At 31.6% G+C, this 16,086-nt stretch overlaps 1 protein-coding gene across 2 annotated transcripts in view; it reads right to left on the bottom strand.

The window, feature by feature from the left end:
• Positions 1-16,086, bottom strand: part of Gad1 (glutamate decarboxylase) — a 72,934-nt gene that overhangs the window by 25,872 nt on the left and 30,976 nt on the right. For both annotated transcript variants that reach the window (XM_014435562.2, XM_014435561.2), the window contains exons 4-8: positions 9,054-9,251; positions 8,807-8,925; positions 8,099-8,178; positions 721-892; positions 441-508 (exon numbers count right to left, since the gene is read on the bottom strand). In XM_014435562.2, coding sequence (XP_014291048.1) covers positions 441-508; positions 721-892; positions 8,099-8,178; positions 8,807-8,925; positions 9,054-9,251 — 637 coding nt within the window. The remainder of the gene's footprint in view (positions 1-440; positions 509-720; positions 893-8,098; positions 8,179-8,806; positions 8,926-9,053; positions 9,252-16,086) is intronic.

Genomic DNA, 16,086 nt, shown 5'->3' with positions numbered 1-16,086 from the left:
TATATATATACATGGATATTGATAAAAATCAATATCTTACTGGATTAGAGAAGTTAAGAAATACAATTAAAAATAAGAAAGGTTTAAAGATGGAATTTAAAAAAAAGGAAATTCACTCCAAAGTGGTCTCAGGAAAGAAGAACGAAGTACTGAGAAATAATGAAGAAATGATAGATAAATAAGAAAAAAAATTATGATCCTAGAAATTAATCGTATTATCTAAATCAATCCTCATAATAAATATTAAAAAATATACAGTGGGCTTTTTGATTTTATCTATTGCACAAACACTTTAATTGAGAAACTTTGAATCTATAAAATTCTTAACAGTAATACGGTTTTGCTGAAAATAATAATACTTCAAATTTTTCTTAAAATTGAGGAGTTTATCCGCTTCTGAAAATTAAAGGTTAAACAAAAAAAAATGTTTTCTATCTTACCGTTCAACGCCTGACAATCTTGGATGACGGTGCTTCTTGCTCAGTAGAAGTCCACCACCCCATGCTGCCTAAAAAATATTTTACTTTTAGTATTTTTAGTTTGTTATGTAATTTAAGTATATTAGTATTTTCCTTGTATGGTATTCAACGTTAAGATAACCACCGTCTTTAAATAAATGATTTTTCATTAATTTTGAGTTGGTAGAAGATTAATTGATACATAAATTTCGATATAGGAGTTTCAATATAGCAAAAATATAGATTAAATAAATGTACTTACATCGATATGTAGCCAGAGTTTATATTTTTCACAGATATCGGCGATATCGTTGATGGGGTCGAAGGCTCCGAGTACGGTAGTGCCAGACGTGCAGTTCACAAAAAATGGTATTTGCCCTTTAGACTTTCTTTCAACGATAAGCCTTTCCAATTCCCTAGGGATCATCCTCCCTCTGAAACCAAATATTTGTAAATGCAGTTATTCAATTATTAAACAAAAAAATTGACATATATAAAATTAAAAGAAGTGTGCAGGAGAAAAACTATTCATTTTTTTTATTATGAAAAAATAATAGGGTAAAAATATATCAATCGTAAGTGATTAAAAGTTTGTGGAGTTTGTCCGTTGCAATTGCAGAAGTCAGTATTAGTATATGAAATCTTTTAATGCAGTGTTTGGACGGTCCATATTCTGTCATATATGGAACTCAGTTGAGTCGGTTCGTAATGTGTACTTTTTATTTTGTTATAATTTTGAGAAGTTATGTTAGGTATGTACTTATGAATAAATCGTCTTTTAATCGAAAGTTGCCAGCATCAGAGGTCATATATACATACTATACAATATACATGCTAGATACATTTTTTCTGAACAGACCAGAAAAGATATTTTTTTATTTCATTTAAATTTTGTATTTAAGAGTTTCTGAGGACACTAAAAAATGAATTTTTTTCAGTCTACGTTAGAGAAAGCGACTGGTTTTTGTAATTTTGTATATAATCAAATTCATTTTATACCACTTTTACCCTTACAGAATTTTTTTTTAGTTCTACATCAGAAAAAAAACCATGATTGCTATATTATAACACCACTATACCATAATAGCACCATATTATTAAAATAATTTAGCCCGATTGAACTATCTAAGCGGGATTAAATATTTGTATATCCAGAAATAAAGTTGATATTCGTTTTTGGCACACCACAAAACCTTTTTAATACGAATTTGTTTTTTGTAAATTTTTTAGATCTAAACTTGATGTGGTTGGAACCCTAGCTAGTTTTTATAAATGAAAATAGAAAATCTTAAAAATTGATAAAAAAGAAGTATTATAAATCATTTAAAAAAAAGAAGTATTAGAGAGTATCAATCAGGTTGAGCTTTAATTTAACTCGCGGACGATTTATTCCAATGAGGAGAGAGATAGTTAAAATGCAAACTAAAGAATTTTTGTAATAAGAAGAGAAATTCATCACGGGCAGTGAGCGCTGAGAATTCCCATTCCCCGGGGCTGCAAACACGCGGGACTGGCTAATAGTAGACTTAGAATTAGTGACGGTCGGGGGGGAAGGGTGCCACTACAATGGGCCCCCCTCTTGAGGAATTTTAATCTGGGCCGCCCCCCTCCCCGGCCTAGAGCACAACACAAACAACACACCCCTGGGCCTCCTATATTAATTCAGATAGAATTTAATCAAAAGTCGCTGAGGCCAATCCCCTTATAAATTACCACATTAGCCGCCATCGGAGGATTTTTGGGAAGGACCCTCTTCCCTTGGTCCTGACCCATATTGCAACTGACATCTACTGCTCTATCATCCTCTGAACCGTGCACTCCCTTATCTCCCCCTTTTATAGTCGGCTATATCCCGAGCATCATTCTTTAAAACGGCTTATTGATGTTTTCTCTTACTTTATATTTTTAGCTATATATAAGGAGAAGCTTCTTTCTTTTAGGAAAGACTTTTTGGCAATATACTAAAATAATTGAAAATCCCACAAGTTCGTATACGGTGCAAATATGCTTTAGAAACACGATCTTAACCCTTAGTGGGAATATGATTTTTGCCCTCTCAGTTGGAAAATCTGACTGAGAAGAACACATAAAAAAACTGTGGGATGGTCGCGCATTATACAATTTTTCCTACCATACTAGATACGTCCCAAAGTTTTGTGTAAGTTGTAGGGCCTACTTTTGTAAATTAAAAAAAAACAATCGAATTATCTGGCGAAATTTATGAACAATAAATTAGTATTTTTCTATTGCTATAAAAATTCGTATCTTAGAGTTTCTCATGGTGAAAATAACAAATATAAATTTTGCCCCAGTCAATAATACAACGGAATAACATACGATAACGAAGCCGTGAAGCAATCGAGAAAGATCGGTTGGTCTCGGATTTTCCCGTTCGGATTGATTTACTTTTTTCCTCTTCAGTTATGCTTAAAATATTTTACTTTTTTGTATTTATCCATGCTGATTATGAGGAGTGTTTATTTTTTGATTTTCAAATTAACAAAATTAAAGTTAGTTCTAGAGAAAGATTTTTTGAAAATTCTACTCCGTTAGACTATTTCAATGAGGATATGCCCTTTCTGATATTAAACTCCTTGATTCACTGAGACGTTTAGGAGAAAATGGAAAAATATGTGAAAAATCGATTCTATGATTTTTTTCTTTTTAAAGTTCAAAACTTTATTTATTGATAAATATTACAAGCCGACATTGTTGGGCAATAGGTAATAGTGATAACTGATCACATTCATACTAAACAAAAAATTATAAATAAATAAAAAGATAACATAAAATAAAATAAACAAGTAAATGAAAAAACGAATTACATAACAATAAATAAAATCTCTAAATATATAAATTTGATATATATATATATAAATCTTAATATATATAAAAAGACGAATAAAAAACAAAACATGTACAGGAAAAAAAAATGTTTCTATAAGTTAATACCTTGTTGATTTTACCAAAAATGTTACTGTCATATCCCAAGCATATACCCGCAATTACTGTCATACCCAGGCATATAACCGCAATTACTGTCATATCCCAGACATATTCCCGTAATTTCAATTTTGTGAGACTTTTCGTTTTAGCTAGGCTGTTCACTTTCAGACCATTTTGCGAGCTTTGTTATTTGGACTTTGAGGACCTCAAAATGTATAAATCCTTCAAAAATTTGAATTCGAAATTTTTCACGATGGCAATAATATATTCCATATACAGTTAGGTGGAAGGAAATGTACTAATAGATGAATAGCCTGACCTATATGACTATTATAAGGCCTATTTGGACATACGGAGTTGAGCTATGGGGCTCCACTAAACCATCTAATTCCTCTCGAATCCAATCCTTACAGTCCAAAATTCTTTGTAAAATCCTTAATGCTCCTTACTTTGTCATAAATCAAATCATCCATCAGGACCTCAATGTCCCCTATGTTGCCGATTTGGCCAGAACCAGATACCAATCATTCCATAATAAACTTCCCAACCACCCAAACCAACTCGTTTGGTGTTAGAAAGGTTAGAAAGTAGTAGCTTCTCCTTCACTACCTAATAATCCTCCTAGGCGTCTGAAAAGAAGATGGCCTCGAGATCTACTTTAGAAATGTTTTTGGGGTTCTATCAATGGGTAGATTCTCCACATGTTTTTATCATGTCATAATATCACTTACAGCAAATTTACTTGATGTGCATATATGTATACAGTTGTAAATATCAATAAATAAATTATTAAAAAAAAAAAATGTGATAATAATTAAATAAAAATTCATTCGATTAGGGATCAATAAGCCATAACATATCTCCCTGGCATATGTTATTTAACCACACCAATGTAATTATACGAAAGTATGGTGTATTTTTGTAAAAGAATATGAAATATTTTAATAAAACACGTTTTCTATCCAATTCTAAAATCACTTAAAAAACTATAATAAAAAGTTTCAAATGTACAAATGGAAATACAATGTTTTAGTCTCATTGTCAGTATTTTTATCTATAATTAACTAAATTTAAAAAAATTAATGTAGGAAGCTAAGAAAATTTATCTTTTTATCTATATTTGAATGTATGCAAATATGCAAAGTCATATTCTTGTAGATAATTGTTGAGTTTTTTTTAAATATTTTAATTGAATGTTACTATTTTCGAAAATGCAAATATGCATTATGTTACTTGGAAATATAGATATATAATGAAAATACATTAAAAATAATAAAGAAAAAAGGATGCTGTTGGAGTAACACAACTTTTTGGAATAAAGTTTTTTATTTTTCTCAGAATAAAATTTGAGGAAGAAAACTTAAAATACGTATTCAGTTACCTCCAAAAAACATAAATAAGCAATTTTTCTGAGCTTCTTGAAAATATTCCAAGATCTCTTTCTGTATTGTTTTACCCATTAGATTGTTTTTCATGAAAATAAATACAGGAAGTTTCCTTTCTTTTAATTAAGTATAGGTTGCGGGTTTTTTTAATTCCCCAGATTATCATACTATACAACAAGTCAATCGCGTGGACAATTTTGGTCGATCGTCGATCGCTCGCAATGTTTATGGTGGACTTCCGAACTTCGAGGCGATTGTAGAAGACAAAACGTGGTAGCAATAGTTTAATGCATTCTGGCAATTTGTCTAAATTACTTGAAATCTGACTGTACAATATATTTTGACTTATGTGTTACACTTGTCACCGAACGCAACGCGTGGACTCATTATAGTTATCTTAGTCAGGATATAAACCTAATGATATTTCCTTGGTTAGAGACATTCATCCCACTGATGTTAAGGCAAAAAATAAATTCTAAATCTGTCTTTATCTGTAGCTACTTTGATTTAATAAATATTGTTAACAATTTTCAATGTTCTTTTATTCTCTTGGATCAGAGTTTTTCGACCCTTTAAATAATTATTGTTGTTGATTTTACGTAGGTACATAAGTGTGTAGATAAGCCGAAAGTATTGATTAGATTGATAGATTAGCAGAAGTATGTCATATTAGTCTTTCGGGATACATTTTCCTGGCCCAGAAAAAAAAACAACACGAAAGTGAAATATTGGAATCAAATTATCAGCCTTACTGTGTGTTCTTTTCATATTTAAGAACAAATAGTACAACAACTCATAAATTGAAGGTGATAAAAGCAAGGAAAAATCTATCTTGAACAAGTGTCGGAAAATCGAATTTTTTAAGTACCGCATGCACGGAATACTGCTATCTGAAAATTTATTTTCTTCATGAGTGATTTAAAAAATAAAAAATTGTTTTGAACATATATTTTGCTTATCTATAAATTACTGCAATGGGCCTTATACTGCGCAGTGCATAACATAGTATAATGACATACCTCGATGTATATGTAAGTGCCGCGATCGACTTACACATGTCAGATAAAAAGTAAATCTTATATACTGAAAAGTTAGCCACCCCTGCTATAGGTGAAAAACAAAAAAACAAATTTTTTTTGTTTGTTTTATATTCACAAGAAAAAATTGAGGTGGGACTCTCGAAAACATAAAATTGGAAAATATCAAAAGTTTTCAGGTAAAGCCGGCTATTTTTAGCCCTTTGGTCTGGACTAAACTACCAGGTTTTTACTTTGTTCGTAAAAGTGAAACTTTGACGGGAATGTTTCACAAACTCCCCTCAGCGTAACATATTATTCTTGAAGCCGAGACCATTCCACATCACTCCCAGTTCCTAAATCCGTTGCAGAGAGACTGGTTGAGAAGACCCTTCCATTGACTGCTACAGAGCCCATCGAGGAAATCCCCCTATTTGTGACTAGGCCCGCCCATAAACAAACCTGGATTACGCCTAATCCCCTCCCCCTCTCAGACCGCTAATAGATATACACCCTCGCCTTAAAAACACATTTCATTACTTCCCGCCTTACCGCAGGATTTAGTTTCTGCCCGTTTGTTTCTGCTATAAGCTGATGGTTTTTTCTTTTTTGTTAGCGATAATGTTGCGTACGGTGCTGGCTGCAATTAAAAAATGGATTTAGCCCGTTCTGTTCATACAAATCAGCAGTAAACCACCTTCAGTAATTAAATCAGATATACAGAGAGAGAGAGAGAGAGAGAGATTATTCATCTATGCTGCCTAAATACATTAGGTTGCTATCTCACACAGCATACTTATCAATCCGTAATCGGACATATATACATTACACATACATGGTATAATCATAAAAAAAAGATATACAATAATAGGATATAATAAACAATTTTTTTTCACCCCTACAGTTTCCTTTTACAATCCATTTCGGTCTGTACAACCAATACAAATGTTTCACTCACTCCCATTTTTCCCTCTCATTTCTGCTCAATTATTCAATTCACCCTATCAACAAATTCGCTCTCCGGAATTCACCCTCCTAGATCCTCTTCAGTGACCCGCTAAAAAAATTCAATATAAGACGGTAATGTGAGATCAGACCATCATTCATAGTCACAGCAGTAGATCAGTCTATCAAGAACAAACACCTAGATACATTTTACAAGAATAAGAATAACATATAGATTAAAAGGAAAATATAATAAAAGAAAAAACCGGTTACAGGAAACACTTGAATGGATAAATAAGTTAAAAAAATATATATATAACACTGTTAAAAGTGTACGGTGGTTGTTTATTCATTTCATCCATCACCAGCATGCCACATTGTTAAAATCATCAAATTGACCACACACTATTATATGACATAACGTAAGGAGTCTCAGAATATTATATTCTCAACCAAATTCTTAAAATATTGCAAAAATATGTTTTTATCTGAAATGGAGTAGCGTAACAGTTCAGTTTGTAATGTCCTACATTCGTGACTCCAGAGTTCAGGTTCCGAGCGTAACCACTACTGTGGTAAAAAAAAATAATTAGATTAATTTTGTGTTTTTTTACCCGTAGAATAGTTCTGAGTTCGGTTAACTGACATATACACAGTCTACTAACTCCTAGGAACCTTACCAATATATAGATCGAAAAAAAAAAATATGGTGAAATTACAGCGTCTCCTGTACAACCGTTAGTACTACTAGCAGTAGAAAAGGTATTTAATACTTATCACTTCTTCGAGACTGGTTTTATTGTTTAAATAAAATAAATTGTACCCAAGTTAAGTCTCAAAACACACTTTATTATTTCTTTAAATGTCCAACGTTTCGGCCAACCTGGCTATCTTCGAGGACTATCTTAAATATAAATTCACACCTCACATCCAACTATTAATAAACGACTAATAAAATTAGTCATTATTTGTAACATTTTCATTTAAATTTAAAACATTCAATTACAAATTATCTAAACACTATTATCTCTCACAAATCAAATAACATTACTTGACGAGTGAGTGATAATAGTATTAAGATAATTTGTAATTAAAAAGCCGTTCGAAATTAAAGTAATAATATAGAATATAAATATATAAATAGTTATGACAGGATTGTTATGTTGTTATAGTGAAGTACCTATAAATAATATGTTAAGTTCCTGTTTATACACGATTAGGAATAATAATAATTTTGAATACCCAGCGAAAATAGTATGATTGTCAAGAAGGTATTAATTTACTACAGGAATATTAATTTTGTATTTACATAAACTTTGGTGGCTGAAAGAGATTCTAAAGTTCTCACCTCTCATCTGATGGTACTTCGACACAATTGTCTGTGCCAAGACCGCACACTGCAGCACAGCTCTTCACAGAATAATGGCACTGGAAGTAACATTATTATTTTAAATAAATTGCTAACTGTTAAAAAAGTTATAATGATCAACATAAAGTTATATAAAAAAAAAATTATAAGTCAAAACCTATTTATTAGTGCCAACGTTTCGGCCTGAATTCCAGGCCATCGTGAGGGCTAAATACAAAAACAAGATAACAACTGTGATAATTAAATGTAATTACAAAAAAACAAGAAACATAGGAAGATAAAAGATAGTATAGGTACAAAAGTAGAATTTAAGAAAATGCATAGTTTATTATTATAATAATATAAGGGAAAATAGTAATATTAATAATACAAAATAAAATAATATAGATATGAAAATCAACTTAATAAATGCATTTACAAAATTGGAAATTATTTAAAATTGAAGTGATATAAAGAAAAACGTTCTGTCTTGATGAAGGTCTGGCATTTAGTCCAAAACGTTGGCATTGATAAATATGTGTTTACTTATTTGTGCTCTTCGCTGACCGCACCTCCGAACATCTTCATCTCATACATATCATCCACGGTCAACAATGAATTAATCATTATCATAAATTCATTTAATATCATAATTAGTATGAAGTATTTAGTTTTAAATGGCTTAGCCTTAGATTTAATATAACTAACCTGATCAGAAGTAAACATGACTAGCTGACCGCTTAAGCAAGACTGACCCTTCTCCTTGTACTGGGGGAACATGTGATGTCTAGCAGCTAGGAACGCGTACAAGTTTGATATTGATCCGCCTGAAAAAAAAATCAAATATAAGTAAAGAACCAATTTTTAATCTTTTCCCATATTATATTTAAAAACTCAATAGATATCGATTGAGGCACAACTGAAATAATAATTATTGCATATTATTGGAAAGTACCTGGTGCTAGTATGGAATCTCCTCCCCTCCAGCCGATGACCTCCCTCATCTTGGACAATACAACGCTCTCCATGAGGATGAAGACAGGAGCGATCTCGTAGGTGAACATATTGGTGTTAGCGGTGGCTGTGAGCCATTCCCCGGCCATCGAGACCAGGTCCAAGCCGCAGGACAGCTGGTTCATGAAGTGAGGGTGACCTGGATTCAAAGGATCAAATGAGCTCATTTGAATATTTAAGGAAATATGAAAAGAAATAACACAATCCAGGACTTGGATTTGGATGGATGACCTAATATAAGGTTGCACTCAGTGTAGTAACAGTGTAACCTGGTTCAGTGGGACCTTGATATGAAAGAAGCCTCTTCTATAATTACAATGGGGTCCCTTTGGCATTGAATTACCTCTATTTTTTTACAATAATTAAATTTTAAACTATCCTTCGTAAAATCCTCAATGCTCCTTATTTTGTTACTAATAAAACCATCCATAAAGACCTAAATTTTCCCTATGTAACCGATCTAGCCCAAACCCGATATCATTCCTTCCATTATACACTCCCTAACCACCCAAACACACTAGTTTCTAACCTTGCTTCCTCTTCCATTCCTGGCAATATTGTATATCTAGGAGTAATTAACTTGTTTGTTTTTTTCATTTTCCGGGAATTCGATAAGTGGGGTTTTATAGGGTTGGCAGCTCTACAATTTACAAAATAGTTCTAAATAATATACCTATTATTTTATCTTATATGTTGATTTTATCATTATCATTTACTTATTGTTATGAAAAGAAGATGGCCTCGTACCCTTATATTGTAAAATGTTTTTAGAGTTCTACTACTGGGTAGTTTCTCTACATGCTGTATCATATCATTATCATTATGTCATTATGATCAAATTTACTTGTTGTATTTTTTATACAGTTGTAAATATCAATAAAAAATTTTTTAACTGGAAACGTAAGGGGCTTAGTTATAGAGAAAACACTGTAATACTTTCAGAATACTGAATATAATCAGACAAATAATATAGAATATATTAGCTATTATAACTAGCATACCGGCTATGCTTCGCAATTCCTATATTTGAGAACGTAAATGAACTGAACATTATTGAAACTATGATATCGATTAATATATACTTGAAGTGATAAGACGGTAACTTTACTAACGTAAATAATGGGTTGTAAAATAAGTTCGTAGCGTTTTTTACTGGTGATTTCAATAAAAACCTCAGATTCTTGTAAATATTTTTAATCAATTGTATATGAAACTTTTTGATCTATTACATGTTGCCATCTTTCAGATAATTTTTTAATTCCATCCTCCCAATAATTCTCATATTTTTGCGCAATGAACTCTTCTATGTGCGTTTTGCAGTTCTCGAGCCAATTAAAGTGTTCCCCGTTAAGAGAGTTTTGAAGGGTACGAAATAAGTGAAAATCTGTTGGGGCAAGGTCTGGTGAATAGTGGTGGTGGGTGGGAGATCACATCCCATCCAAACTCCAATAATTTCTCCCGGGTCTGCAAAGATACGTGAGGACGGGCGTTACCGTGATGGAAAACTATGACTTTGCGATTGTAAGACATAAATGATTTGAGACACTTGCGTGAGATATGTTAAGCGTTTCTGCGTTGAGTGAGGGTTGTCTGTGACCAATGCTTGGATTTGGTCATCAGCAACAGTTGAAGGACGACCCGAGCGCTTTGCGTCATCCAAGTCAAAATTTTCCAAGCAAACCATTTAGGGACGGTGCTTTCTCCTAACGCATCATCACCATACAAACTGCAATTTTTTTTATCCGTCTGTGCAGCGGATTTTCCTTTTCGGAAATAAAAAATCATTAAATGATGAAAATGATTTTTTTTCCCTTCCATTTTGAGCAAGGAAAAAAACACTAAACATAAGGAATCTCGGTCGAAAACGACCAAATAAACATGATTTTATAAACACAGAGAGGATTAAATTGGAATATTGAAAAACGCTAGGAACTTATTTTACAAAGCAATAGCTAATTTTGCTATATAAGATTTTTTAGGAGTGAAACAAAATTGATATTCGTTTTTAGTACCTCGAGAAACACTTAAATACGAATTTATTAAAAAAAAATCTGAAAATAAAATTTTTAGCCCAAAATTTTCGCCTCAGAAAGATAAATAAGAATAGAATCAAGTTCAACATGACCCAACCAATCCACACTAAACTAGGCAGCGGTTTAGGGAGGGCACTATAAACTACATCAAAGGGCACAAACCGGATCTAATTAAAACATATAATAATATGTTTATATTATATAAAAAATATAATCGGAGAGATAAAACATATAACGTTTAAAAAAAAGTTAATTTTCCAGTGTAAATCTAATATTTTTTAGATATTATATCTAAGTGTTCGTGGTCGAAACACTTAAATAAATATATATATAAAAAAAAAGGTTAATTTTATTTGAAACTGATATTTCGCCCTAAAATTAAAGTTAATGTGGTTCAAAAGAGGAGGCATTCAGCTTTCCAACGATTGTATTAACGTAGAGATTGGATTAAAGAGAAGTTATGAACAGTTATATGAACAAAAAAAAAAATCTTCCAAATAAATCAAAATGAAAATTTTTTTATTTCTTAGAAAAACATTATTTGGGGGTTTCAGACGAAACTATAAACGATTAAGAATTGCTTTTTCCTAATCAAAATCAAGGTCAATGAAATTAACCTACTTTATGGAAATCCTCATTACGTTTTTTAAAATTTTTAGTGAATAAAAAATCATCTAATAGAATCAGTAATATTTTTTACTTAGTTTACAAAATGAGACTGGCAACTAATAATCAGATCATGATCATCAAAATAATGTTTTTTTGAGATACGCGCCGAAAATTCTTAATGTTGCCAATAACTTTTTCCACTGAAAAAATATAACCAGCCTTATAATCTTCCCGAGATAATCCTGACCATTTAGCAAACAGTCCCATTACATTCGAATGAACGGTAAGGCAGTGCATATAATACGAAGAAACAAATATTCATTTCTGTTTAATCTTTTCACTTTCTTGAGAATGGTTATTACTGTTTAAATAAAATAAATTGTATACAACTTAAGTGTCAAAATACTCCTTATTTCTTCCAGTTTTTCGACCAATTTGACCTTCCTCAAGGACAATCTTAGAAACAAATTTGCACTCATGTTAATAATTTAAAAACTTTTTGGAGGCTATTCTGCCCAAGTCATCAATTACAGTCAAAATTATCCTCTTTTGTCCATTCTTCCCATTTAATATTAGGTATTTTAATTATAATCAATTTAACACTATTATCACTTTCTTATCACAAAAATATTTTTGGTAACCCACTTAACTCCTTAGCTTACAAAGACGTAGCACGTTTACTAGGCCAAACATAACCGTATCATAACATAACATAAGTCGTATCAGGAACGTAATTCGCTGATCGTGCAAAAGAGTAACAAACATACACATAGTATACTGTATATACATACAGCAAGCAGGGTTAATTTCTTTCAAAACCATTTTCGTTTGAGATTAAATTTGCTAATACTTCAACTTTTTAATTAAGTATTTGGTCTGCAATGATTTTCTCCTGCGATCATTACTAATTTTTTAGAAATCATTGCGTTTAAGATGTTATTTTATTTTTTGTTAGATTAATTTAAATTTGTTTTTTATTTTAGTTTGTCTTCTATTTTTTTTGTTATCATTTAATTTATATATTTCTAATTATGGGGTGAATGAGATTCAAGATAACCATTGTGTATAAATATATTTATTATTCATATTATATAATAAAAAAAAATTCTAATTTTATATCTTATAATTGTTTAATCAGCTATGTCATTTCTTTTAAAATCAAATATTTGTAATAAAGTACTATTCTTTAAAGCAATCTAATAAGTTAAAATTAATATTTTCAATAATGTCTTCGCATTCCCTCGATAAACACAAATGATTTTATTTGTGACAAAGTAAGGAGCATTGAGGATTTTACGAAAGGTTTTGGATTGTAAGGATTGGATACGAGAGGAATTGGAAGGTTTAGTAGTGCACCAAAGCTCAATTCCATATGTCCAGATTGGCCTTATTACAGTCATGTAGATAAGTCTTTTGTAATGAAAGTTAAAACCGTATGTCTAGTAAGTGCTGTAATAGTCGGAATCGATGTGCAGTTTTCTTGTCTTTTAAGTCTTGTATGAGGGTTCCAAGTTAATCATTTGTCCAGATGTAGTACTTCATGAATTTACACTCTTGTAGTTGCAATATAATTGTATTGAACTAATATTAGCATTAAATCCCACCTTCTCTAATCTACAATAAGGAAGTTATGGCTCAGCATTACTATGATATTTCTCTTCCTATTATGGCCCCTTACTAATAATAATCGTTTGTCGACCGAGTTACCAGTACCATAAATTTTATAAAAGTATTGTGGGTGCGGGTTGCCGCGAGGTAAGGCCTGTGGCTACTAACGCAAAAGACCCGAGTTCGAATCCGGCTGGGCAGAAAATTGTTTTCTGTTACACTGTAACCGTGAATCAACTCTTGTGGGTTCTGGAGCCCTCCTGGAGTCCACCCAGCCTCCTAAATTGGGTACTCTTGATTGGGTAAAAATCGGTCGGTCGAGCGTGATTCTGACCAAATCACCTCCTTGCACAACCGTTGGTCTAGTAACAGTACTCCCTTACAAAGTACTGAACCCCGGACCCTTCATGGGTTGTAGCGGTACAGATTTTATTAATTAATTTATTCTTCAGCCTTACAATGTACAAACGTAAGATCCATTACAATCTTTTAACTGCCTTAATGATTCTTTAAACCATTACGATATCGAATTTATGTTTCATCAAGTCTACAGGATGTGTAAGTTTTCCGTTGATGGCAGAACCCTCAGATACGGAGCCGACAGTTCCCTTCTGCTAATAAATTCAGTGAAGAGTTTGTTTGTTGTCGGACGGGAGAAGTCCGGACCTTATCGCACCCGTCAGGAGATAATCCGGAGCGATGGCCCCAGGAGAGGAGGAGATATGTTTTTTACCCGGCAGAGGGTGTTATCTAAACAGGGAATATGGTTTGCGGTATCTGTAATTGAATATCGCTCTGAGAGGAGGGGGGACACTTCGTTAGAGGGCCCTTGTTGCGCCCCATTGTGTAGCTATTATCGCACTTAGCACTCCGCAATCTAATCATATAGGACGTGATGTCGGCCAGGAGCTGTCTCCGTTGGTTAGCAGTATTGTCATCTCATCTCCGATGGTCATGATTTTTCTTTAGGCAACGCTATAAACAACAATCTGATTATTTGTAAAAAGACAAAAAAAACAACAACATACTATTAAATAAAAGGACTGCTCGTTTTTCATATTTAAACGCTCATTTTTTGTTTAGGTTTACCTAAAATAAAATCTGTTGTGTTCACCTAACTGCAAAGTTTGGTTGCTTAAATGCGCAACTGGAACATGGTATTGTTTATTTTTTATTAAACCTGTGTTTATATTATTTTGCAATTATTTAACTATTATTATTATAATAGGAAGATGATCCATGTGCAGTTTAAAAAAACTCAAATAGTGGTTAACTATTTGACTACGTTTCACCCCACATTTTATATTAATATGAAGCCCTGCAACGTTTGGCATATAATAAATAGTCTTCCTTTTACTATTATTATATTATTTTACTAATTTCTACAGCTGTAATATTTCTTTATTTTTATTTTTATATATTTAGGATTTTTACTATTCATTATACTGAGAATGAATTGGATGTAAATATATAGGTAAATAATATTAAAAAAAAAAAAAATGAAAATATAGAAAAATATTAAAGAACTTTTATTTTCATTTATTACTATTATGTATTTTAATATTTAATGACTATTCCTATGTAATATAAGAATAATAAGCAATTACCCAATTAGTCTTAGTATGCTGTGTGTGCTGCATGCCAATGCAGTTGGGCGCCACTGCTTTTTGAATAAAGTGTTTCTCTCCTTCTCTCTTGCCCAGTATTTTTTTTTAAATTTCTTTTTTACTAAAGGGCCTTACAAGGTTATTTTAACAGGGAGGAATGGACTCGTGCAAAAAAAGTACGAACCATGCTTTAGCTACTAATAATACATAAATAATAAAAATCAATTATCAAAAATAAAAATAATAATTCTGAAATTTCTAATAATTTTAAAGATAAATAATTCTAGAATGTAATCAAAGAATAAAAGAGAAAAATCACAAACAAAAAACAAATGATATTTATAGAATTATTAAAAGAAATAATTTTCTTGTACTACAAAATTTAAAAAAAGAAATAGAATAATCATAAATGATAATAACAATAGTACTAAAAAAAGTAATATAAATTTATAGGAGGAAATTTAGCACTAACTTGGGATTAAGTCTACAGAATATGGTCGGATTTTATTTTGTATTTTATAGCACTTTTAATTGCTAGTAGCTGGGATGGAATTTTGTGAATTTTTGATGAAACCATTTATCGTTCCACTCGTAGTTCTCGTTTAGTTAGCTGTTATAAACCAGGGAGATTCTACAACGGTTCTCAGAACCTTTCTTCTATTTTTTTAATGATTGCAGTTTTTATCCATTTCATAGAGTATGTCGCCCCTCAGACTTCACATCTACTTCAATAATGGTCATATTTTTTTCTGTAGATTAGGATTGTTATTTCTAGTTTTAATCTAAATTTTCTATTCAGGATAGGATACAGGACACTAACCCTGCGAAGGTTATGTAGCAACTTGGCCAATATTTCCCAATGAATAAAGAAATGAGGAATTTTGGTTAGTTTAATATGAAAAATCTTTTATGAATTTGATAGGACATTTATTGAGTATTCTTCTCCTGTCCAATAATTGGTAGTGTTGCAAATAAAAACACTCGAGGCTTGGTTTTGTCAGTTTTTCATAGTACCAAATCTAAAATTGAATAATCATTTTTTAATTATTTATTAGAAGTTCAGATTTCTCTAATTAGAGTATGACAGATATCGGTCTGAAGAATCAGAATTTACTGC

Source organism: Halyomorpha halys, unplaced genomic scaffold, assembly GCF_000696795.3.
Source record: "Halyomorpha halys isolate HHAL.00 unplaced genomic scaffold, Hhal_1.1 Scaffold1620.1, whole genome shotgun sequence".
NCBI lineage: Eukaryota > Metazoa > Arthropoda > Insecta > Hemiptera > Pentatomidae > Halyomorpha > Halyomorpha halys.
This window is presented reverse-complemented; position numbering and strand designations above follow the sequence as displayed.